Source organism: Schistocerca nitens, chromosome 1 (assembly GCF_023898315.1).
Source record: "Schistocerca nitens isolate TAMUIC-IGC-003100 chromosome 1, iqSchNite1.1, whole genome shotgun sequence".
NCBI lineage: Eukaryota > Metazoa > Arthropoda > Insecta > Orthoptera > Acrididae > Schistocerca > Schistocerca nitens.
Genome location: NC_064614.1, coordinates 643,708,862 through 643,732,680, shown reverse-complemented (window position 1 = coordinate 643,732,680; position 23,819 = coordinate 643,708,862). Strand labels below are relative to the sequence as shown.

At 40.7% G+C, this 23,819-nt stretch overlaps 1 protein-coding gene across 1 annotated transcript in view; it reads right to left on the bottom strand.

Moving 5' to 3' along the window:
• LOC126258329 (uncharacterized protein C05D11.1-like) overlaps nt 1–23,819 on the bottom strand; it is a 123,764-nt gene that overhangs the window by 52,355 nt on the left and 47,590 nt on the right. Inside the window, exons 8-12 of the mRNA XM_049955634.1 lie at nt 18,523–18,622; nt 9,741–10,010; nt 8,964–9,218; nt 8,612–8,785; nt 8,177–8,413 (exon numbers count right to left, since the gene is read on the bottom strand). Coding sequence (XP_049811591.1) covers nt 8,177–8,413; nt 8,612–8,785; nt 8,964–9,218; nt 9,741–10,010; nt 18,523–18,622 — 1,036 coding nt within the window. The remainder of the gene's footprint in view (nt 1–8,176; nt 8,414–8,611; nt 8,786–8,963; nt 9,219–9,740; nt 10,011–18,522; nt 18,623–23,819) is intronic.

Genomic DNA, 23,819 nt, shown 5'->3' with positions numbered 1-23,819 from the left:
GAGCCACTACTTTTCTAAACCAACCTGGCTGATGCATACCTACAGTTGTCTGTTGAAGTTGAATGTGACAAATTTTCAAATGTGTCGTTACTGTTTGGGGTCATAACTGTTTTCGCGATTTTTCAAAGATATCTTGTACAGCGCATACAATAGTGTGAACTATCTGGATGATGTAATCATGACAGGGGTCACATGAAAAAGATATCTGCATAACCTTTAGGCATTATCTGAATAATTTAAAGCCAACAGCCTTCACTGCCATTTGGGCAAATGTAACTTCTTTGAGCCAAGCTTCAACTACCTTATAAACACATTAACACATTGAGGACAGTGGCAGTTGATGGTGGACAGGTTTATGTGTGATTAAAAAGGCACAGTGTCGAGTCAGGCTTGTGCTGTTAGGAACTATCTTCAGTGTACAAAGAAGGGTGCTTCTATAATCCTACCGTCAAGTTAGGACCAGCTGAACTACACTATGAGATCGGAAGTATCTGGACACCTGGCTGAAAATGACTCACAAGTTCTTGGTGCCCTCCAGCAGTAATGCTGGAATTCAATATGGTGTTGGCTCGCCCTTAGCCTCGATGACAGCTTCCACTCTCGCAGGCATATGTACAATCAGGTGCTGGAAGGAACAGCAGCCCATTCTTCATGGAGTGCTGCACTGCAGAGAGGTATCGATGTTGGTTGGTGAGGCCTGGCATGAAGTCAGCGTTCCAAAACATCCCAAAGCTCTACAGGATTGAGGTCAGGACTCTGTGCAGGCCAGTCCATTACAGGGATGTTATTATCCTGTAACCACTCCACCACAGGCCATGCATTATGAACAGGTGCTCAATCATGTTGAAAGATGCAATCGCCATCCCCGAATTGCTCTTCAACAGTGGGAAGCAAGAAGGTGCTTAAAACATCAATGTAGGCCTGTGCTGTGACAGTGCCAAGCAAAACAGCAAGGAGTGCAAACCCCCTCCATGAAAAACATGACCACACCATTACACCACCGCCTCCGAATTTTACTGTTGGCACTACACACGCTGGCAGACAAAGTTCACCGGGCATTCGCCATACCCACACCCTGCCTTCGGATCATCACACTGTGTACCATGATTTGTCACTCCACACAATGATTTTACACTGGTCAATCACCCAATGTTTATGCTCCTTACACCAAGCGAGGTGTTGTTTGGGATTTACCAGCGTGATGTGTGGCTTATGAGCAGCCACTCGGCCATGAAATCCGAGTTTTCTCACCTCCCGCCTAATTGTCATAGTACTTACAGTGGATCCTGATGCAGTTTGGAATTCCTGTGTGGTGGTCTGGGTAGATGTCTGCCTATTACACATTACGACCCTCGTCAACTGTCGGTGGTCTCTGTCAGTCAACAGATGAGGTTGGCCTGTACGCTTTTGTGCTGTAACTGTCCCTTCACATTTCCACTTCACTATCACATCAGAAATAGTGGACCTAGGGATGTTTAGGAGTGTGAAATCTCAAGTACAGACGTATGACACCAAGTGACACCCAATCACTTGACCATGTTTGAAGAACGTTCAGTTCTGCAGATCCCTCCTTTCTGCTCTCTCACGATGTCTAGTGACTACTGAGGTCGGCGATATGTAGTACCTGGCAGTAGGTGACAGCACAATGCACCTAATATGAAAAACATATGTTTTTGGGGGTGTCCAGATACTTCAACAGGGCAGTGGTGGTAATTGTGATTATTATTATTATTATTGCCAAACAGTGTTACCCCCAAACTACATCTGACAGCTACTTGTGTGTTTGCTAGCACATTATTTGTGCCCTATCACAGCTCTGAGATGGTGATATTCAAAACATGCACTCCATAATGCTCTTTGAAAGTAAGTTATGTGCCGTACAGAAATTTTTATGTACGATATTGCTGATTCGGACTTATTTTGGATTCCTCTTATGAAGGTCAGATCTCACTTACTGATGACATTTGCTTTGCTTGTTTTTTCTCTCAACTATCCCTTCATGAGATCTGCTTTTACCAACCACCCACAATGAAACCCTGCTTTTACAATTTTCAAGGGACTTCAAAAACATGGTGTAAAATACAGGAAAATGTAAAATGGAAATAACGTTTTAAGCGCTGTAAAAGTTATGTATAGCACAACCCCTTGAACTTTTGCACTTTATGTAAGTGCACATTATAGGCATCAAAACACTCATGGTAGGAACTTGTTTATCATCTAATAATGGTTTATTATCTAATAAAAACCACTGATATAATGGGACTGATAATTGGGAAGGAGAAACGTTTGACTTAATTTCATACGCAATTATTGATGGAATGCCTGCAGCTGTCATTCATTATTTAAATAATGAAACACTAAATAAGTTACATATTTTTTTCATGCTTAGCACAGAGTGTTTCGAGAATAAATCCTTGAAACATGCATTGCTCAGCATGAGAATATATGTAATTCGCTCTCTGTTTAAACAAAAAAACATTTGAGCAACGCAAAATGAATGAAGGTGTCACAACTAGTGCTACAAGCGGCCAAAAGACAAACACACAAAATATGGTTCAACAGTGGTGTGACAATGATTACAACAATCACAAAACTGCACATGCGCTGTAGAGACAGTCCGGAAATCATTGTGATTGTTCAAGATACCTTTATCTGTACAAACCTAGTTACTCCATCAGCCATCATGCAGTGTAGAGTTTGGCAGCGGCAGGAGATACGGTACAAATTGTCCCAACTTTTACACATTTACTGGTTTCAATCTGCTAAGTAGAGCACCCAGATGTGAAGAAACTTAACCACATAATGTTTGTAAACACTACTCGATGGCCAACATCATGCCAGCATCATTTTATGTCAGTTTTCTTTCCACACACATTTTTTCATAAAGCATAAATTGCGGGAAAATTATATATATGTTAATGCAAAATCGGGTGTGAATTTACATTGTGGACATAGCAAATTTGACAGGAGTGATAAAAAATGTAAACGGCAGAAAAACATTAATTCCAGGAACGTAAAAGCGGGGTTAGACTGTATCTTTGTGTTCTCTCAGTCACAGCTTAGCCACCCCGCTGAGTGATTGTGCAGATCAACCCAGTCTGCAGTTAAAAACAAAAAAATATTTAGTAACTGGCACTATGTTACTGTTGATGCACCCTCCTCTACACTGACATCATCAATACCTATGAGCCTGCCACTATCAAAAATTAGCTTCCCCAATTCTTAGCTGACTCCAAATGTGCAACAACTCTCAGTACAACGACAGGAGCTAAAATTGTCCTCTAGCAATCTGTTCATGAGGCATGTTAAAAAAATCTTTTCTAGGTATCCAAAATCGTGAACCCTTCACTTTTCTCAGATTTATTGGTGACAACATCTACATTTACATCTACATACATACTCCGCAATCCACCATTTGGTGCGTGGCGGAGGGTACCTCGTACCACAACTAGCATCTTCTCTCCCTGTTCCACTCCCAAACAGAATGAGGGAAAAATGACTGCCTATATGCCTCTGTAAGAGCCCTAATCTCTCTTTATCTTACCTTTGTGGTCTTTCCACGAAATGTAAGTTGGCAGCAGTAAAATTGTACTGCAGTCAGCCTCAAATGCTGGTTCTCTAAATTTCCTCAGTAGCAATTCACGAAAAGAACGCCTCCTTTCCTCTAGAGACTCCCATCTGAGTTCCTTAAGCATTTCTGTAACACTCGTGTGATGATCAAACCTACCAGTAACAAATCTAGCAGCCCGCCTCTGAATTGCTTCTATGTCCTCCCTCAATCCGACCTGATAGGGACCCCAAACGCTAGAGCAGTACTCAAGAATAGGTCATATTAGTGTTTTATAAGTGGTCTCCTTTACAGATGAACCACATCTTCCCAAAATCCTACCAATGAACCGAAGACGACTATCCACCTTCCCCACAACTGCCATTACATGCTTGTCCCACTTCATATCGCTCTGCACTTCATATCGCCCAAATAGTTAATCGACGTGGCTGTGTCAAGCGCTACACTACTAATGGAGTATTCAAACATTACGGGATTCTTTTTCCTATTCATCTGCATTAATTTACATTTATCTTTATTTAGAGTTAGCTGCCATTCTTTAGACCAATCACAAATCCTGTCCAAGTCATCTTGTATCCTCCTACAGTCACTCAACGACGACGACAACTTCCCGTACACCACAGCATCATCAGCAAACAGCCGCACACTGCTATCCACCTAAGCCTAAAGATCATTTATGTAGATAGAAAACAACAGTGGATCTCCCACACTTCCCTGGGGCACTCCAGATGATACCCTCACCTCCGATGAATACTCACCATCGAGGACAACATACTGGGTTCTATTACTTAATAAGTCTTCGAGCCACTCACATATTTGGGAACCAATCCCATATGCTCGTACCTTAGTTAGGAGTCTGCAGTGGGGCATCGAGTCAAACGCTTTCCGGAAGTCAAGGAATATGGCATCCGTCTGATACCCTTCATCCATGGTTCGCAAGATATCATGTGAAAAAAAAGTGCAAGTTGCGTTTCGCAGGAGCGATGCTTTCTAAAGCCATGCTGATGCATGGACAACAAACTTCTCTGTCTCAAGGAAATTCATTATATTCGAACTGAGAATATGTTTGAGAATCCTGCAATAAACCGATGTTAAAGATATTGGTCTGTAATTCTGAGGATCCGTTCTTCTACTCTTCTTATATACAGGTGTCACCTGCACTTTTTTCCAGTCGCTCAGGACTTTACGTTGGGCAAGAGATTCGCAATAAATGCAAGTTAAGTAAGGAGCCAATGCAGTAGAGTACTCTCTGTAAAACCGAATTGGAATCCCATTAGGACCTGGCAATTTATTTATTTTCAACCCATTCAGCTGCTTCACAACCCCAGGGATGTCTATCACTATGTCCTCCATACGGGAATCTGTACGAGACTCAAACGGTGGTATGTTTGTATGATCCTTCTGCGTGAAAGATTTCTCAAATGCTAAATTTAAAATTTCAGCTTTCGTTTTGCTGTCTTCAGTTACCAGGCCAGACTGATCAGTGAGTGAGTGGATGGAAGCCTTCAACCTGCTTACCAATTTTACGTAAGACCAGAATTTCCTTGGGTTTTCAGCAAGATCTTTTGCTAAGGTATGACGGTGGTAGTGGTTGAATGCTTCGCGCATTGCTCTTTTTACAGCAGCACGAATCTCTACTAACTTTTGCCTGTCCTCATTCTCCCGATCTTTCATGTACCGCAAGTGCAACTGTCTTTGCTTCCTGAGCATTCTCCGAATTGCGCTGTTAAACCACGGTGGGTCTTTTCGGTCTGTAACCCACTTTTTCGGCACATACTTGTCCAATGCGTGATTTACAATGTGTTTAAAATTTGCCCATAATTCTTCCACGTCCATCGTACCGGAAGTAAATGAAGTCGATTCATTTACTAAGTGGGATGCTAACAACTGCTTATCTGCTCTTTCTAGTAAGAATACTCTCCTAGCCTTCTTAACCAACTTTTTAACTTTCGTAACCATAGTCGTAATGACAACATCATGATCACTAATCCCTGTCTCAACACTGACACCATCGATGAGATCTGGTTTGTTCGTGGCTACTAGATCTAAAATATTTCCATTACGCGTTGGCTGTCGAATCAGCTGCTCAAGACAGTTTTCGGATAATGTGTTCAAAAGTAATTCACACAACGGCTTGTCAGTACCACCTGTAATGAATCCATAGACATCCCAGTCTATACTTGGTAGATTGAAGTCGCCTCTGACTAATATAGCATGATCCGGGTACTTCTGTGATACAGAATGTAGACTCCCTTTGAATGATTCTAGAACTGTCACGGTGGAACCTGGTGGCTGGTAATAAAACCCAACAATTAACTTTATTTCCCCTAGCCCTGTTAAACGTGACCAGATAACTTCACAATCACACTCTACTTCAACCTCAGTAGACACAATATTTTTGTCAACTGCAATGAAGACACCACCTCCTACGGTGTCTAATCAGTCTTTCCGATACAGGTTCCAACCCTCACTAAATATTTCACAACTTCCTATCTCAGGGTTCACCCAGGTCTCAGTCCCGAGAATAATTTGCATGCCACACACTTCCTGGAGGGCATTAAATTCAGGAATTTTATTCCGAACACTATGAAAATTTACTGCTAATATCTTGGTAGCTGAAGTGTCTTTACACTGAGCACGTCCTGATTTCCCTGCCTGCACGTCGACTGGTGAGTGTTCATCAGGACACCTCGCACTACTGCCTAGCCTAAAAAACTCCAATGTGCACGCCACAAGTACTCTGCTACCCGAGTAGCCGCTTCCTTTGTGTAGTGCACCCCTGACCTATCTAGGGACGTCCTACAATTCCCCACCCAATAGCGCAAGTCTAGAAATCTGCAGCCAAGACCGTCATGAGTCGACGAAGCCTCTGGTTGACACCCTCCACTCGGCTCCAAACCAAAGGACCCCGATCCACTCTGGGAATGATGCTGCAAATAGAGAGCTCTGCTTGCACCCTGCATGCGAGGCCAGCGGTCTTCACCAAATCCGCCAGCCGCCTGTACGAACTGAGGATCGCCTCAGAACCCAAGCGACAGGTATCACTGGTGCCGACGTGAGCAACTACTTGCACATGACTGCACCCCGTATGCTCGATAGCTGGATGAGGCCCCCCAGCAGACGTGATATGGATACAGCATGAGATACCCTATCCCAATTCTTCCACAACTTAAACATTTTCTTCAGCTCCTCAAGTCATTTACGTGGGTGTTCTCCTCCGTCTCACTGATGAATTCAACTTACCCTAACTTTACAGTAAGTAGCAATCTATCTTTTGCTACTTTCTGATATTCCTACATGGAGTTTCCATTGTTTGATCAGTTCAACTGCTTTTCTTGAACGGTGCAGGTGGGAACTTCTCCACTACAGTTCATTATCTTATAATCCCTCTTGTCCCAAAATACATTACTATCTGTATTGCAGCCACTTCCTGCTCCTATCTCATTCCACCTTCCAATCTTAAATCAACCTCTCACTGTCCACTGTTACTTATCTATTAAAAATAATGTCACCAATTTTATATTTATACATCTCTTTCTTCTTTTGTGGGTCCTCCATTTTCCCACAATGCTCTGTATCAGCCTACCTTCTAAATGTCCCCCTCCATGGCCCTCATACCCTGCAACCTCCCCTTCACACATCATGTTCCACACCACCATAATCTTTCTTAACCCCCCTCCCTCCCATTTCTTTGCCAACTGAGCCAAGTCTGCTACTAGCCTCAGTTAGTCCTCAGCACTTGAGATAAAAGTGTGTGTGTGTGTGTGTGTGTGTGTGTGTGTGTGTGTGTGTGTCTGTCTGCATCTGCGTCTGCGTCCATCCTATACACGTAAAAGTATTGCTACCAATGAAGTAGTGGAAAGTGCACGCAAATCAAAAATTTTGCTTCTAATTCTTGGAAAATCTTATTTGCTCTAATCTTTATACCCATAACAAGCCTAATACTGGAAAAATGTTGCCACTGATTATGAGATTATCTTGCCCAGCCCCGAAAACATTGTTTCATCCACAACATATAAGAATATGCACTTAATTGCAATATCTTCACATTTAAGGGAAAATAACTGTTTGTTATGAAATGCTAACATGCAGCAAGTTCGCAATTTGTCTAGCCAATCTTTAAGAAAGTCATGTGTGTGAAGAATGGGCAAAATTAAGCACTACCATTTAAAATTACTCTCAAGCTGTTATTGAAAGTTAATGAATTTATATAGAGCCAACAATGCCACAGTGAGCTGAAGTAAATGTGACAAACCATCACAACAAATGGCAGACACAATGATACATATAAATGACCAACTGCCTCACATGGTTTCCCAAATGTTAAATGCGAGCACTTGCAGTTTGGAATGTTCCAAATTTCCTTAAATCTATTTATTTGAAAATGAGCATAAATTATGGAAAGAATACATACTTCCCAGAGTAGAATTTTAACAACAGATTGTTTTGTCTTCTACTCTAATAATCACAATATCTCTGACAATGTTTAACACTCAACACTAATGCATAAGTAAACTACATTCAAAGCAACTGAAAGGTTTATAAATTACCAACAATTAAACTGTACTTATATTTTAACTGTAAATAAACACTCAACAGGTAACTTACTTGTAACGTAAGTAAAGCTGTATGTGAATAAGGGCCACACTGAAACCTCGATCCAGATTCCAGCCCTATGCGAGTACTGCTTCCGACTGTATCCTCCTCCAATTCAGCAACTACTTCTTCATATGGAACTAATTTATCACCCCGCTGTATAGGTAGTTCCAGAAGAGAATCCAACAATAATGGAAGATATGGTCTGAGATTCTGATCAATGACTGAAGTATCCATCAGCACAAACATCTAAGAAAGTGATCAGACTCTGTCACTTACAAGTAAACATCAATGTGATTTTATTATACATCAAGTGGTTATAAACTTCCATTGCAATAAGAAGAGAGTTCGCATTTTGCAGACTATTATCTGTCCTTTACCTTAGAGTTATTCACATTTATAAATTACGATAATGGAAAGGCAAATACACAACACCTGATAACTTACATAGATAAAATTTGTATGTATATCATCAAGATGCATCTGTACTGGCACACCAGAAAGGTCGAATTTAAGGTGCTGTTCTGATGAATCAGTTGTGTATCGCTTAATAGGATGAAAATTTATGGACGCTATACTAGGAATTGGCACTGATGTCAGCATCTCTTCTGGAGGTGGTTTCTGGAAAGTAATACATCCTATTTAAATAAATGTAACACACTTACTATGAATTGTATCCTTTGCTGTCTTTTTATTGTCACTTTTTTTTTTTTTTTGTTCACAATTACAGTAATTGAACTAGAAATATGATTATCATCTCTACTGCAAAATCACATGGGGGGAAAATATATATTTATACCTCATTCTCTAACATAGCATGGCGGAGTTTCTCCGCTTTTTCTGATAGCCCTTCCTTGCCCAAAGACTGTCTCTGGGCCTCAACCCTCTGACGTTCCTCATCAGCCATACGTTTTTGTTCAGTTATACTTGGCACACCACGCACTGTTACGCTTGGTGCCTCCACCAGGTGTTTCCTTAGTAGTCCTATCCAAAAGTCTTCCGGTTCTCGTTCCATTTGACGAAGATCTTCAACTTGATTTAAGCGATGGTCTAGCTATTACAAACAAAACAACACATCAGTTCACTGCTTCTTGAAGATTATTTAACAGCTTTAGCAATGATAAATACACAAGTACTACCACTGTTCCCACCAGAATATACTCTGCCATATGTGCATCACAAAGAATGGCGCACACATACACAACTAAGAATGGTGCTGAACTTTTTTCTGACTACTTTGAGCATCCATATAGCTTTCATTGTTACTAAACAGATGTCATTTTCTTTAAACATTCTTTGCAGAAATAGATCTGAGGTTAAGAGTAAAGCAAAGACAAAAAATGCATAGCTATCCTCACATATAAATTATTTTTCTTAAATATAATGAAAAGACCCAACTCACTTTAATTAGGCAGACAAAATAAAGACATCCTACCATCAAAGTTGCTAACCTGAAGCTCCTTGCTGGCATCCTACTACTTCATTAATATTTAATATATTCTACTACCTATTGCTATTTCTATAATTAAAAGTATGTTTCCAGCAGTTTAATTTTCTGTTTACCAAACTGACTTACATCTTCTTTGGTGTTCCCATATAACATGTCGCCGATAATCATGAATGCAATGCTGTCATGAGGGCTGTTCTCCAAATGACTAAGAGATTCCAGAATTTGTCTGTGAATAACTGCACGCATGCGGCGCATATCAATTTTTTCATCACCACGTGCTATTCCATTGAGTACTTGCATTAAACGATCACGTACCAAGCACAGTTTTTGATTAGGAACATTCTCAAAGATCAGATATAACATTGATTCAGAATTCTCTGCCAAAGAGTAGCCCACCTGCAAATGTCAGATGTAAAAATAACAGTGAGTGAGGAAACATTACACACGTTAAACACCAAAAGTAAAATTTCATTTTAAAAAATCACTAGCTAGATTTTATTTCAATTCACATACCATCAACTTTAATATCAAATGTATGGCCACGAAAATTGAGAATCATCAAACAGGCAAAGATTGGAAACTCTGATACATGAAAATGAAATCAAAAGAATGTATGCACTAAAGTATTACTATTAGTAAGGCACTATTATGAACTTCTAATATCTTCCAAACAACACTGGTTGCAAGGTGGAGCAGTAATTTGTATTGGATAGTTATTCGCAATCCTCCATGTTCAGCTGTAATGATCTCATTAGCATTTTATAGTTTTCTCTCATGTAGTATAATAAACACTCAAAGTCTGTATCCCAAACAAAAAGCACTTAAGAATACTGCCCACACATAAGCATCACGAGAAACAATGCCTAACTTGTATTTGGACCTTGTCTTTCAATGACGTGTGATTTATTTTAGCACCTCTTCTCAAATTTATGGGTTGGGTCATCGGATTAGGGAAGGATGGGGAAGGAAGTCAGCTGTGCCCTTCCAAACGAACCATCCCAGCATTTGCCTGGAGCGATTTAGGGAAATCACGGAAAACCTAAATCAGGATGGCCAGATGCAGGATTGAACTGTCATCCTCCCGAATGCGAGTCCACCTCGATCGGTGTCAACTTTAAGACTGGATGGGGTTCACATAACTGAATCAAGTACAATGCATTTCTAACCTGCCCCAACCCTCAATTGCAGATTTAATACACTCCTGGAAATGGAAAAAAGAACACATTGACACCGGTGTGTCAGACCCACCATACTTGCTCCGGACACAGCAAGAGGGCTGTACAAGCAATGATCACACGCACGGCACAGCGGACACACCAGGAACCGCGGTGTTGGCCGTCGAATGGCGCTAGCTGCGCAGCATTTGTGCACCGCTGCCGTCAGTGTCAGCCAGTTTGCCGTGGCATACGGAGCTCCATCGCAGTCTTTAACACTGGTAGCATGCCGCGACAGCGTGGACGTGAACCGTATGTGCAGTTGACGGACTTTGAGCGAGGGCGTATAGTGGGCATGGGGGAGGCCGGGTGGACGTACCGCCGAATTGCTCAACACGTGGGGCGTGAGGTCTCCACAGTACATCGATGTTGTCGCCAGTGGTCAGCGGAAGGTGCACGTGCCCGTCGACCTGGGACCGGACCGCAGCGACGCACGGATGCACGCCAAGACCGCAGGATCCTACGCAGTGCCGTAGGGGACCGCACCGCCACTTCCCAGCAAATTAGGGACACTGTTGCTCCTGGGGTATCGGCGAGGACCATTCGCAACCGTCTCCATGAAGCTGGGCTACGGTCCCGCACACCATTAGGCCGTCTTCCGCTCACGCCCCAACATCGTGCAGCCCGCCTCCAGTGGTGCTGCGACAGGCCTGAATGGAGGGACGAATGGAGACGTGTCGTCTTCAGCGATGAGAGTCGCTTCTGCCTTGGTGCCAATGATGGTCGTATGCGTGTTTGACGCCGTGCAGGTGAGCGCCACAATCAGGACTGCATACGACCGAGGCACACAGGGCCAACACCCGGCATCATGGTGTGGGGAGCGATCTCCTACACTGGCCGTACACCACTGGTGATCGTCGAGGGGACACTGAATAGTGCACGGTACATCCAAACCGTCATCGAACCCATCGTTCTACCATTCCTAGACCGGCAAGGGAACTTGCTGTTCAACAGGACAATGCACGTCCGCATGTATCCCGTGCCACCCAACGTGCTCTAGAAGGTGTAAGTCAACTACCCTGGCCAGCAAGATCTCCGGATCTGTCCCCCATTGAGCATGTTTGGGACTGGATGAAGCGTCGTCTCACGCGGTCTGCACGTCCAGCACGAACGCTGGTCCAACTGAGGCGCCAGGTGGAAATGGCATGGCAAGCCGTTCCACAGGACTACATCCAGCATCTCTACGATCGTCTCCATGGGAGAATAGCAGCCTGCATTGCTGCGAAAGGTGGATATACACTGTACTAGTGCCGACATTGTGCATGCTCTGTTGCCTGTGTCTATGTGCCTGTGGTTCTGTCAGTGTGATCATGTGATGTATCTGACCCCAGGAATGTGTCAATAAAGTTTCCCCTTCCTGGGACAATGAATTCACGGTGTTCTTATTTCAATTTCCAGGAGTGTATTTTCAAGATGATTACCACTATCTATCTCAAATTCATGTCAACCAAAACAGACAAGCATTTCATTGAGTACATCGATTGAATTCCAATATATTATCACCCGTATCATTTGTTGGAAAGCAATAACCACTTCACAAAATGTATAAATTTAGCATTGGAAATAGCAACTACATCACTGACTAGACATCTGCATGACATCACAATTATGAAAAACCCAATATTATCTCTGACCAAAAGACTGCCACATTTTCATTTGTGCATACCAGGTCATGTTTCGTAAGTATAAGGAGGCATTAAAATACTGGAGTATTTAAAGCAAATTTACTAAGATAAACTGAGAATTACACCTTTGTATCACAGTTCAGATTTAAGCAATCTCTTCGCAAGTTAAATTCCTTCTGTATAAAATGCTGTTGCCTGACTGTAGCCAGCTCATGACAGAATCTTTAAGTTTTTCATCAGAGATACACCAATTTTTCATCCACATTACCAGATGGAAATCACTTGTAGCCAAGTCTGGACAGTAGGGTACATGTTCAAAAACACCTCAATTGAAAAGATGCAACAATACTTGTGTTTGCTGAACAGATTTGGCTGAGTACTGTTGCTTAAAAACATTACACTGGAAGTCAATACTGTGTGTTTTCAATGACTTCTCGGTTCACTTAGTGTCTCAAAATAGGCTTCAGAATTTATTGCCTTTTACACTCCATCAAATCCACATACAGCATTCCTTTAGTGCCCCAAAAAACTACAAGCATAACCTTGCTGACTTATAAGTGTTTGGTTTATGGATGAAGTAGTATGATCCCAAAACGTTTATTGGTGTTTTGTTGCATATTAGCTTAGGAAACGCTTATCTTGTCACAATTCTTTTCAATAGCCCTTCTACTGCATGAAAATAAAAGGAAAGGCCATAGAAGCAGTCACTCAATTCGTTTAGTGGTTCTGAGAAACCAATAAGCACTAAACTTGGGGTACCTTAATTGTTTGATCACAGTCACTTGCAAAATGTACTGACAAATCTCTGCCCACTGCTGAGGTATCCTGAACCCGTTTTCATAAAATTTTTCATCAATTTTCTGTAGCCTTTTCACAACGTGTTTGGTCACTTACGCTATCGTCATGACCACTTATTTGTCTTTGCATTCTCAAACAAGTGATACTAACAACTCACATCTTCAACCACCACATTCAGTCTGCATATGGCAGATATTTCATGATGAATGTTAAAATCTTTGAGATTTTTTTGCACTAAAAACTGCACTACAGAACATATTTCATATTTGTAGCTGTCTTCAATTGCATCTCTCAGTATAGACGGCTGCTATAGGTGAAGAAGATGCAATGTGGCTTTCCCACTACTGCAGCTCTTAGCACACTTACCTGCTGCACGAGTTAGTGTAGACTATTTTTTCCCTTAACTACTTCCCATGCTACATGAAAATGAGCATCTCAAACAGCCCTCTGATTAAGTGCACATTTTAAACAGATTTATAAGAATTGCGGGGGTGGGGGTGGGGGTGGGGGAGTGGGGTGGGGGCAGATCTCAATTGCATCTTAGTGAGGATTAAGAGAACAAACCAGGATAGATCCCAAAGTCCAATTCAGATGTTAGGACCCCTGAGGTATTAATACTGATGCTGATGCATTACTTTAAGTGCAACAGATGCATACGACCAGCTTCCCAACACAAATTTTAGACAGCATTTTGAGTCAAAGTCTGCTGTCCTTTGGATTAAATGTAAGACATGTGACACAAAACTTCAGGGCTTTACATGAATGTGAACAACATGTGAACCAGTCATGTTGGTCCCAGGCTACGAGATTCAGAAGCAAACAGGTCTGGGCTGTAACTGCTGTAAGTATAGTTCTGTTGAGCCTTTAGCATAGTTGAGTGTGTCACCCTGACAGGGCAGTGAACCACTGGATAGTGTTGTTAGGTGCCCTGTTACCATATGTGTATTCCTGAGACATCTGTATTCTGTCTTACACAAAATGTTGGGCATAGTGGACTGAGGCAATTCAGGCTATGACTTCACATCAGGCAGCAGCCCAGTTACTTCTACTCCACATCTTCCTATAGGAATACTGACTCAATAAGACACTGACATGGACCTTACAAAACAATCTGCTTCCATTCCTTTTTATTTAAGGACAAATGGAAAAGCTTGATACAACTAAGTTTGACAGCAGACAAGAGAGTCAATGACATAATACTAGAATTGTATATGACCAACATATCTAAAAGAAAATAAGATATGTTAGTAATTATGTAATACAACCATTTGATGAGTTTTTGTGTTTATGGCAGTTGCAGACAGGAACTAAGAGGTCAAGAGGGAAAGGGGAGAATGCAGAAAATAGTTTAGGTTTGAATAGTTCCTTACTTGATCACCTGCAATTTTTTAAGATGAGTGCTAGTGCTCCAAACCAGGTTTGACAAAATTCAATTATTATTTATTTCTCAACATAAGCTTTTAAATTCGACAACTCTTAAGAATAGTTTGTGTAGTGGTTACAGCTAATTAGTAATTGTTGTTGTGTTGTTGTGGTCTTCAGTCCTGAGACTGGTTTGATGCAGCTCTCCATGCTACTCTATCCTGTGCAAGCTTCTTCATCTCCCAGTACCTACTGCAACCTACATCCTTCTGAATCTGCTTAGTGTATTGATCTCTTGGTCTCCCTCTACGATTTTTACCCTCCACGCTGCCCTCCAATGCTAAATTTGTGATCCCTTGATGCCTCAAAACATGTCCTACCAACCGATCCCTTCTTCTAGTCACGTTGTGCCACAAACTTCTCTTCTCCCCAATCCTATTCAATACCTCCTCATTAGTTACATGATCTACCCACCTTATCTTCAGCATTCTTCTGTAGCACCACATTTCGAAAGCTTCTATTCTCTTCTTGTCCAAACTGGTTATCGTCCATGTTTCACTTCCATACATGGCTACACTCCATACAAATACTTTCAGAAACGACTTTTGCTTTTGTTGATGTTCATCTTATATCCTCCTTTCAAGACACTGTCCATTCCGTTCAACTGCTCTTCCAAGTCCTTTGCTGTCTCTGACAGAATTACAATGTCATCGGCGAACCTCAAAGTTTTTACTTCTTCTCCATGAATTTTAATACCTACTCCGAATTTTTCTTTTGTTTCCTTTACTGCTTGCTCAATATACAGATTGAATAACATCAGGGAGAGGCTACAACCCCGTCTCACTCCTTTCCCAACCACTGCTTCCCTTTCATGCCACTCGACTCTTATAACCGCCATCTGGTTTCTGTACAAATTGTAAATAGCCTTTCGCTCCCTGTATTTTACCCCTGCCACCTTCAGAATTTGAAAGAGAGTATTCCAGTTAACATTGTCAAAAGCTTTCTCTAAGTCTACAAATGCTAGAAACGTAGGTTTGCCTTTTCTTAATCTTTCTTCTAAGATAAGTCGTAAGGTTAGTATTGCCTCACGTGTTCCAACATTTCTACGGAATCCAAACTGATCTTCCCCGAGGTCCGCTTCTACCAGTTTTTCCATTCGTCTGTAAAGAATTCGCGTTAGTATTTTGCAGCTGTGACTTATTAAACTGATAGTTCGGTAATTTTCACATCTGTCAACACCTGCTTTCTTTGGGATTGGAATTATTATATTCTTCTTGAAGTCTGTGGGTATTTCGCCTGTCTCATACATCTTGCTCACCAGATGGTAGAGTTTTGTCATGACTGGCTCTCCCAAGGCCATCAGTAGTTCTAATGGAATGTTGTCTACTCCCGGGGCCTTGTTTCGACTCAGGTCTTTCAGTGCTCTGTCAAACTCTTCACGCAGTATCTTATCTCCCATTTCATCTTCATCTACATCTTCTTCCATTTCCATACTACTGTCCTCAAGTACATCGCCCTTGTATAAACCCTCTATATACTCCTTCCACCTTTCTGCCTTCCCTTCTTTGCTTAGAACTGGGTTGCCATCTGAGCTCTTGATATTCATACAAGTGGTTCTCTTCTCTCCAAAGGTCTCTTTAATTTTCCTGTAGGCAGTATCTATCTTACCCCTAGTGAGACAAGCCTCTACATCCTTACATTTGTCCTCTAGCCATCCCTGCTTAGCCATTTTGCACTTTCTGTCGATCTCATTTTTGAAATGTTTGTATTCCCTTTTGCCTGCTTCATGTACTGCATTTTTATATTTTCTCCTTTCATCAATTAAATTCAATATTTCTTCTGTCACCCAAGGATTTCTATTAGCCCTCGTCTTTTTACCTACTTGATCCTCTGCTGCCTTCACTACTTCATCCCTCAGAGCTACCCATTCTTCTTCTACTGTATTTCTTTCCCCCATTCCTGTCAATTGTTCCGTTATGCTCTCCCTGAAACTCTGTACAACCTCTGGTTCTTTCAGTTTATCCAGGTCCCATCTCCTTAAATTCCCACCTTTTTGCAGTTTCTTCAGTTTCAATCTGCAGTTCATAACCAATAGATTGTGGTCAGAATCCACATCTGCCCCTGGAAATGTCTTACAATTTAAAACCTGGTTCCTAAATCTCTGTCTTACCATTATATAATCTATCTGATACCTATTAGTATCTCCAGGATTCTTCCAGGTATACAACCTTCTTTTACGATTCTTGAACCAAGTGTTAGCTATGATTAAGTTATGCTCTGTGCAAAATTCTACAAGGCGGCTTCCTCTTTCATTTCTTCCCCCCAATCCATATTCACCTACTATGTTTCCTTCTCTCCCTTTTCCTACTGACGAATTCCAGTCACCCATGACTATTAAATTTTCGTCTCCCTTCACTACCTGAATAATTTCTTTTATCTCGTCATACATTTCATCAATTTCTTCATCATCTGCAGAGCTAGTTGGCATATAAACTTGTACTACTGTAGTAGGCATGGGCTTTGTGTCTATCTTGGCCACAATAATGCGTTCACTATGCTGTTTGTAGTAGCTAACCCGCACTCCTATTTTTTTATTCATTATTAAACCTACTCCTGCATTACCCCTATTTGATTTTGTATTTATAACCCTGTAATCACCTGACCAAAAGTCTTGTTCCTCCTGCCACCGAACTTCACTAATTCCCATTATATCTAACTTTAACCTATCCATTTCCCTTTTTAAATTTTCTAACCTACCTGCCCGATTAAGGGACCTGACATTCCACGCTCCGATCCGTAGAATGCCAGTTTTCTTTCTCCTGATAACGACGTCCTCTTGAGTAGTCCCCGCCCGGAGATCCGAATGGGGGACTATTTTACCTCCGGAATATTTTACCCAAGAGGACGCCATCATCATTTAATCATACAGTAAAGCTGCATGTCCTCGGGAAAAATTACGGCTGTAGTTTCCCCTTGCTTTCAGTCGTTCGCAGTACCAGCACAGCAAGGCCGTTTTGGTTAATGTTACAAGGCCAGATCAGTCAATCATCCAGACTGTTGCCCCTGCAACTACTGAAAAGGCTGCTGCCCCTCTTCAGGAACCACATGTTTGTCTGGCCTCTCAACAGATACCCCTCCGTTGTGGTTGCACCTACGGTACGGCCATCTGTATCGCTGAGGCACGCAAGCCTCCCCACCAACGGCAAGGTCCATGGTTCATGGGGGAAGCTAATTAGTAATAAAATAATGAATTGTTTTATCAAGGCCAGATCAGTCAATCATCCAGACTGTTGCCCCTGCAACTACTGAAAAGGCTGCTGCCCCTCTTCAGGAACCACATGTTTGTCTGGCCTCTCAACAGGTACCCCTCCGTTGTGGTTGCACCTACGGTACGGCCATTAGTAATAAAATAATGAATTGTTTTATCAAGCTTTTTGATAGTCTAAGCTACTAATTTAAGGAATCTCTCTGAAATGGCAACTGTGTAGACAAACTGTTGTCGAACCATGAGAAAGGACAAAGTAGCTTGGAAGAATAACTACACACCAATGTCACTGTGAGCAACTGCAATAATTTTGAGGCACTCATGTACAATCAATTTGATATACACTTAGTCGAGAAAACATCTTGAGTGCCAAACAGTTAGAATTTTTAAAATGACTGTACTGAACAGTATATATAGCCATTTAGACAGTAGCTACACTACAAACAACAAAGGAGCTACTACCACTGAGAATATTCTGTAATATAGCTAAAGCTTTTGACTGCATTGCAAATAATTGTTGTGGCAAAAATTACGTAATTAATTATGAAGTGAATATAAAAATTGGAACTTTTTTTACAACAAAAGAAAATATTGTTGAAAAAATTGTCAATATCTCTTATCTTTTTACAATTATTTTATAATACCTTACTAGCATATGGATCATCTATTTCAACAAATTCCTTCTGCAATGGACTGACAGATGTATCCGTCAAGTACTTCAGCATCACAGAGCAGGCACACATTCTGAAAAAACATGTTGTTGAACTCACATTATGATAAGACTTTTACAAAGAAGAAAACAAAAATGCATGGAAAAAGCTTGTTTAAGCTTAGTACTACTCCCAAAATGAACAAAGAATAACCATATTTTTTGTTGCTTTCTTGTTCACTTACGATATAATTACACAAAGAGAATGAGACCACATTAACTTACTCTCCACTCTCATTCCACTAGTCGTTACCGGTTTTGGTACAACACTTCTTGAATTATTCATGTTGACAGAAAATAAAACAATTGCAGGAAACAGAGACTGTTGCCTTAAAATCCTGTCACATTTTCTAAGATAATAATGCATAAAATGCTTTTTAAGGAGATGCACATATAAAGTGGGCAAAATGTAACTCATCCAGAAAATATTTACAATAATGCTGATGCAAGACCGACCGACCCTTGTTATGAATGTCACAAATTATCCTGGAAATGGCCACCAATGACATTAGTGTGCTGCGCTCGATTTCAAATTGTGAGATACATGTAGTAGCTTTGCCCAAGAGATAGCAGTAATAGTGTTTACGCTGTTCAACTGTAGCTCTTATAATGAGTGAGGATTATTCGAGTACATCTGACCCTTCAACTTGTCCCATAGGTAAAAACCATAGGGAAAGAGAGGATGTGATCCAGATGGCCAGGAGGTTGCATTGCCTGTGCTGATTGTCCTTTCCTCACTGAACACCTATGGCACTCATGACAAGAATGTCAAGGCAGTGTGTGCTACTACTTCGTCCTGCTGTCCGATAACCATACAGTCGTTCATCATCCTCGAGTTGATCCACATATGGTTTAAACATTTTCCGGATATACTGAGTAGCATTTGATAAACAGTTTGGTGAAATAATTGTGTTACAATGCAGACACTGGACGCTGCAACAAACACCAATCTTGAGATTATACAACAAGTTTTCAAAGTATTGATGGGGATTTCCTGATGCTTAATGAGCGTATTCTGCGAGCTGACATACCCTGGCTTTCTGAACCAAGCCTCATCTGTACAATGGAAAACAAGATGAAATGGCTCTGAGCACTATGGGACTCAACATCTGTGGTCATAAGTCCCCTAGAACTTAGAACTACTTAAACCTAACTAACCTAAGGACATCACATACATCCATGCCCTGGGCAGGATTCGAACCTGTGACCTTAGCGGTCATGCGGTTCCCGACTGAAGCGCCTAGAACCACTCGACCAGACTGGCCGGCGGAAAACAAGATCTGAAACTCTTGATTCCACTTCACTCAGAAACTACTGGCAGAATTCACTGGCAGAATTCTACATACAAAAGTTTGTCTAAACATTTTAATTCATGCTCAATAGCAAATTTGCATGGATACAAGTGCAAGTACTTTTTGATAATGTTTCAACATTATAATCTCTTAATTCCTACCAACACAGATAAATGAGTTTTTGTCAGACTTTTCTCAGGCTTTCCTTGACTCAAGCAATACTGTGTAAGAATTCTTTCAGATTGTTACAGCTTTTATTCACAACAGAGCCCATTTCGTGTAATTTTACCAATAATATTTTTATTGTAAACTTTGCTGAAGATTTTGCTAAAACACTTCCAGTCTTAAACTCTTGTGCAAGCCATTACACTTGTTTTTCATGAGTTAAGTTACTTGACAACGAACATGCACTGTTTATTTGATAATTACTTTGTGTTACATTCAACTAGTCACTAAACATGTCTGCTCCTCTCATTCACTCAAACATGATGACACAGAGAAATAGTCAGGGCAGAGTACGTGGGGAATGTATATGCACAGATATGTGATAGCAATGAATTGGTGATTCGGAATCATGGTTTCCATCATTTTCTATGATAAGCAATTCTTCTGTTCATTAACATGGGTCTATTCTGTGTCAGTCTTATAAATATTTCCAGTCCAGTTTTATTTGTCCAGCCTGTATACAGGGTGAGGCAGCTAAGAAAGGCACCCCACATAAACCCATAATGAATAAATACATCAAGAAGCAGTTTTTGCCAAGTTACAGTTGACAAAACGGTGAATTTCCTACATTCACCAGCAGTCTTAATCATTTATACTCACTGAATTACAACACTATCTTTTTTTCTAATGGTACTATATACATTTTTCTGTTGGATTTGTATGGAACTTCTAAGAGAACTTCAATGACATAACATATATGGGACTTGATCAAATAGTATCAAGACAATAGTACTGTAAAGCCCTGTCGTGCTGTCAGAAGAAAAAGTTCCATACACATCTGCCCTATTGTACCAAATATAAGCACACTTGTAGTTCAGGTATGGTTCTTTTGTTTACCTGTTGTGTTCTGCTGTTGTAACAATGAGATAACTTGCTCATATTGCTATCGAGACATTCACAATGTATACGGCAGTCGAAAAAGTAAATATTGTTTATGTCAAATGTTGCCGAACTATTAGAGCAACAGTAACACTGTATGCTGAAAAGTATCCAGATTGTGCCAAGCACTCACAATTTGTCTTTGCAAGTATTAAAGTTCCATAAACAGGCAGTGTGAAGAATGAAATACGCCAAGGGAAATGAAGATCAACTGATGAAAGAAATTTAACTAACATTTTAGCAGCAGTAGCACACTGCAATTGTCACTAAGAGGCATCTCTGAAGAACAAGAGGGATCTACCAAATGAGTGTTCTGTGAAGCTACATTCCACGACATTGCATCCTCTTCATATTTCGCAGCATCTACAGCTTCACGCATTGACTTGCAAAATTAGTTCAAGTTCTTCGAATTTTATCAACAAAAAGTGCAAAGCGATGTGGCATATGCTGGCCAAATTTTGTTTAAGGAAGAACCATCATTTACAAACCACAGGCACGTCAAACTTTGCAATATGCACTAATCTTCAGTTGAAAATTCACGCTGAATGAAAGAAGTGGATAAAAACAATACTCTTGGTCTATCCTTGTTTGGTGCATTTAAACACACTCAAGGTCAAATTCCTACAATATGATGATGCCGCAATTATTGGAAGACATCCCACTGGACACAAGGCAAACAGTGTGGTAACAATGTGACGGATGTTCATAATGTGAGGACAACTAAACAATCTAAAATCAGAGATGGTAAGGTAATCTATATTAAAATTGAGTGAAAGTCCAAATCCGCAATAGCTGGTTTTGTGTGTGTGTGTGTGTGTGTGTGTGTGTGTGTGTGTGTGTGTGTGTGTGTTTCCACTATATGAAAATTGGTTTCATACCCTGGAGGTATATCTTCAGGTCATACCTGCGTACAGAAAAAGCTATGTAAGTAAAAGCACATTATGAACGTATGATAGGATAAAACCTGTGAGCACAAAACATTGCAGAATGAACATAATGTAAATTAAAACACATGAAAGAGAAGATAACTGCCATCATCAAAACCCATGGTAGAAACAAAGAATTAAGACACCTAATCCTTGGGAGTCATTAATGTACTATTATATTTGTTTCTCCCGCAGATTTTGATGAGGGTAAGTATCTTCTCTTTTATACTCTACCACTGCTGTGACCAGTGTTTCTATTCACATTACATTCATTCTGCAATGTTTTGTGCTCATAAGTTTTATCATATCATATGTGAATTGTCTTGTACTGTCCAGGCTCATCTTTTGACTGAGTTCTGGAGATGTATGAGTGATCATGCATGGTTTGGATCGGATGCCCCTCTGCCATTTCATCTGCGATTTTACTGAGTAGTGACATTTTGGGGCGCAATTTTACTTTGGAATTCATGGCACATGAAATATTCGTTTTGTGAGTACATCACTTTACTGTCTACTTTGGTAGGTTATGTTGACTACTAGTGCTTTTACTTACATAGCTTTTTCTGTCACGTGCTCTCTGCGCTCATCTTTTGATTGGGTTTTGGAGATGTAGTGACCATGCAAGGCTCAGATTGGATGTCCATCTGTCATTTCATTCAAGGTTTTAGCAACAAGTGACATGTTTTTACACGCGCTTGTACCTTGCAATTCATGACACACGAAATATTAGTCTTGCGAGTATGATGCTTTACTGTCAAAGTTTGTTCGGTAGGTTATGTTGCTTTTACTTATGTAGCTGTATTCTGTATGCAGATATGACCTGAAGATCTACTTCCACAGGGTATGAAACTGGTTGTGAAAACACAAGAAATAGCTAGTGTAGATTTGGACTTTCTCTCACTTTTAATTAGACTATTTTACCATCTCTGATTTTAAATTATTTGATTGTCCTCCACATTATGCACAGGTTTTTTTAGTTGTGGTTGCCCGACCTATAAGGTTATTTGTATGATAGATGTAATTCCCATTCCACATGTCATGACTGACACTCCTGAGCATTGTTCAGGAAACTCAGAACAGTCTGCAGATTCATCAAACTTAACAGTGGCTAAACTTAAAATTAAAGGTCCTTTAGAAGACACTGATGACTCCCAAAGGCATGAAATGCCTTATTAACAAGGACCTGTGCCGTTAACTCCAGATGAAGTTCAATGTGCAGTATTGTTTCTCCAGAATCACTTTTTAGTGTAACGGTGCTCAAGGTCAACATTTTAAGTGCTTGGTAAGACATCCGTGATAATAAATATGAATTATGTGCTTGCTTACATTTGGTATAATAGGACAGGCATGTATGGGAACCTCTCCTCCTCATGGCAGGACAATGGTTTGCGGCACTGCTATCTTGATACTATTTTATCAAGTCCCATACATGCTATGTTGTTGACATTTTCTTTGAAGCTTCTTCCAAAGTTCTGCGATTATAAACAATAAAAATTACTTGTGAACCTTGGAAAATTCTCCATATTGTCTGCTCTAACTTGGCAAATACTGCACCTTGATATATTCGTTCATTTTGGATTTTCAGTGGCCAGTCTCAGTTGCATCACACTGTACACGGCTCCCCCACACATTTGTAACACAGACATACTTATTAGAGATCAGAGCTAACATTAACATTCATCTATTGGCACGAGGAGAAACCAAAAAAGCTTGTAAAAATGGAGGCAGGCAGTGTATTTTAATCCTTCTTCCCCACAAACATACACTGATCTTCACACTTTCCATAGCAGTTCCTGCTTCGTGCCACTGTCTCCAACAGTCATCATAGAGTAACTGGTCTGCAGATGTTCTCACACAGATCAAAATCAGTTACATTTTAAGAAAAAATAAATTATGTTTTTGGTTAAGAT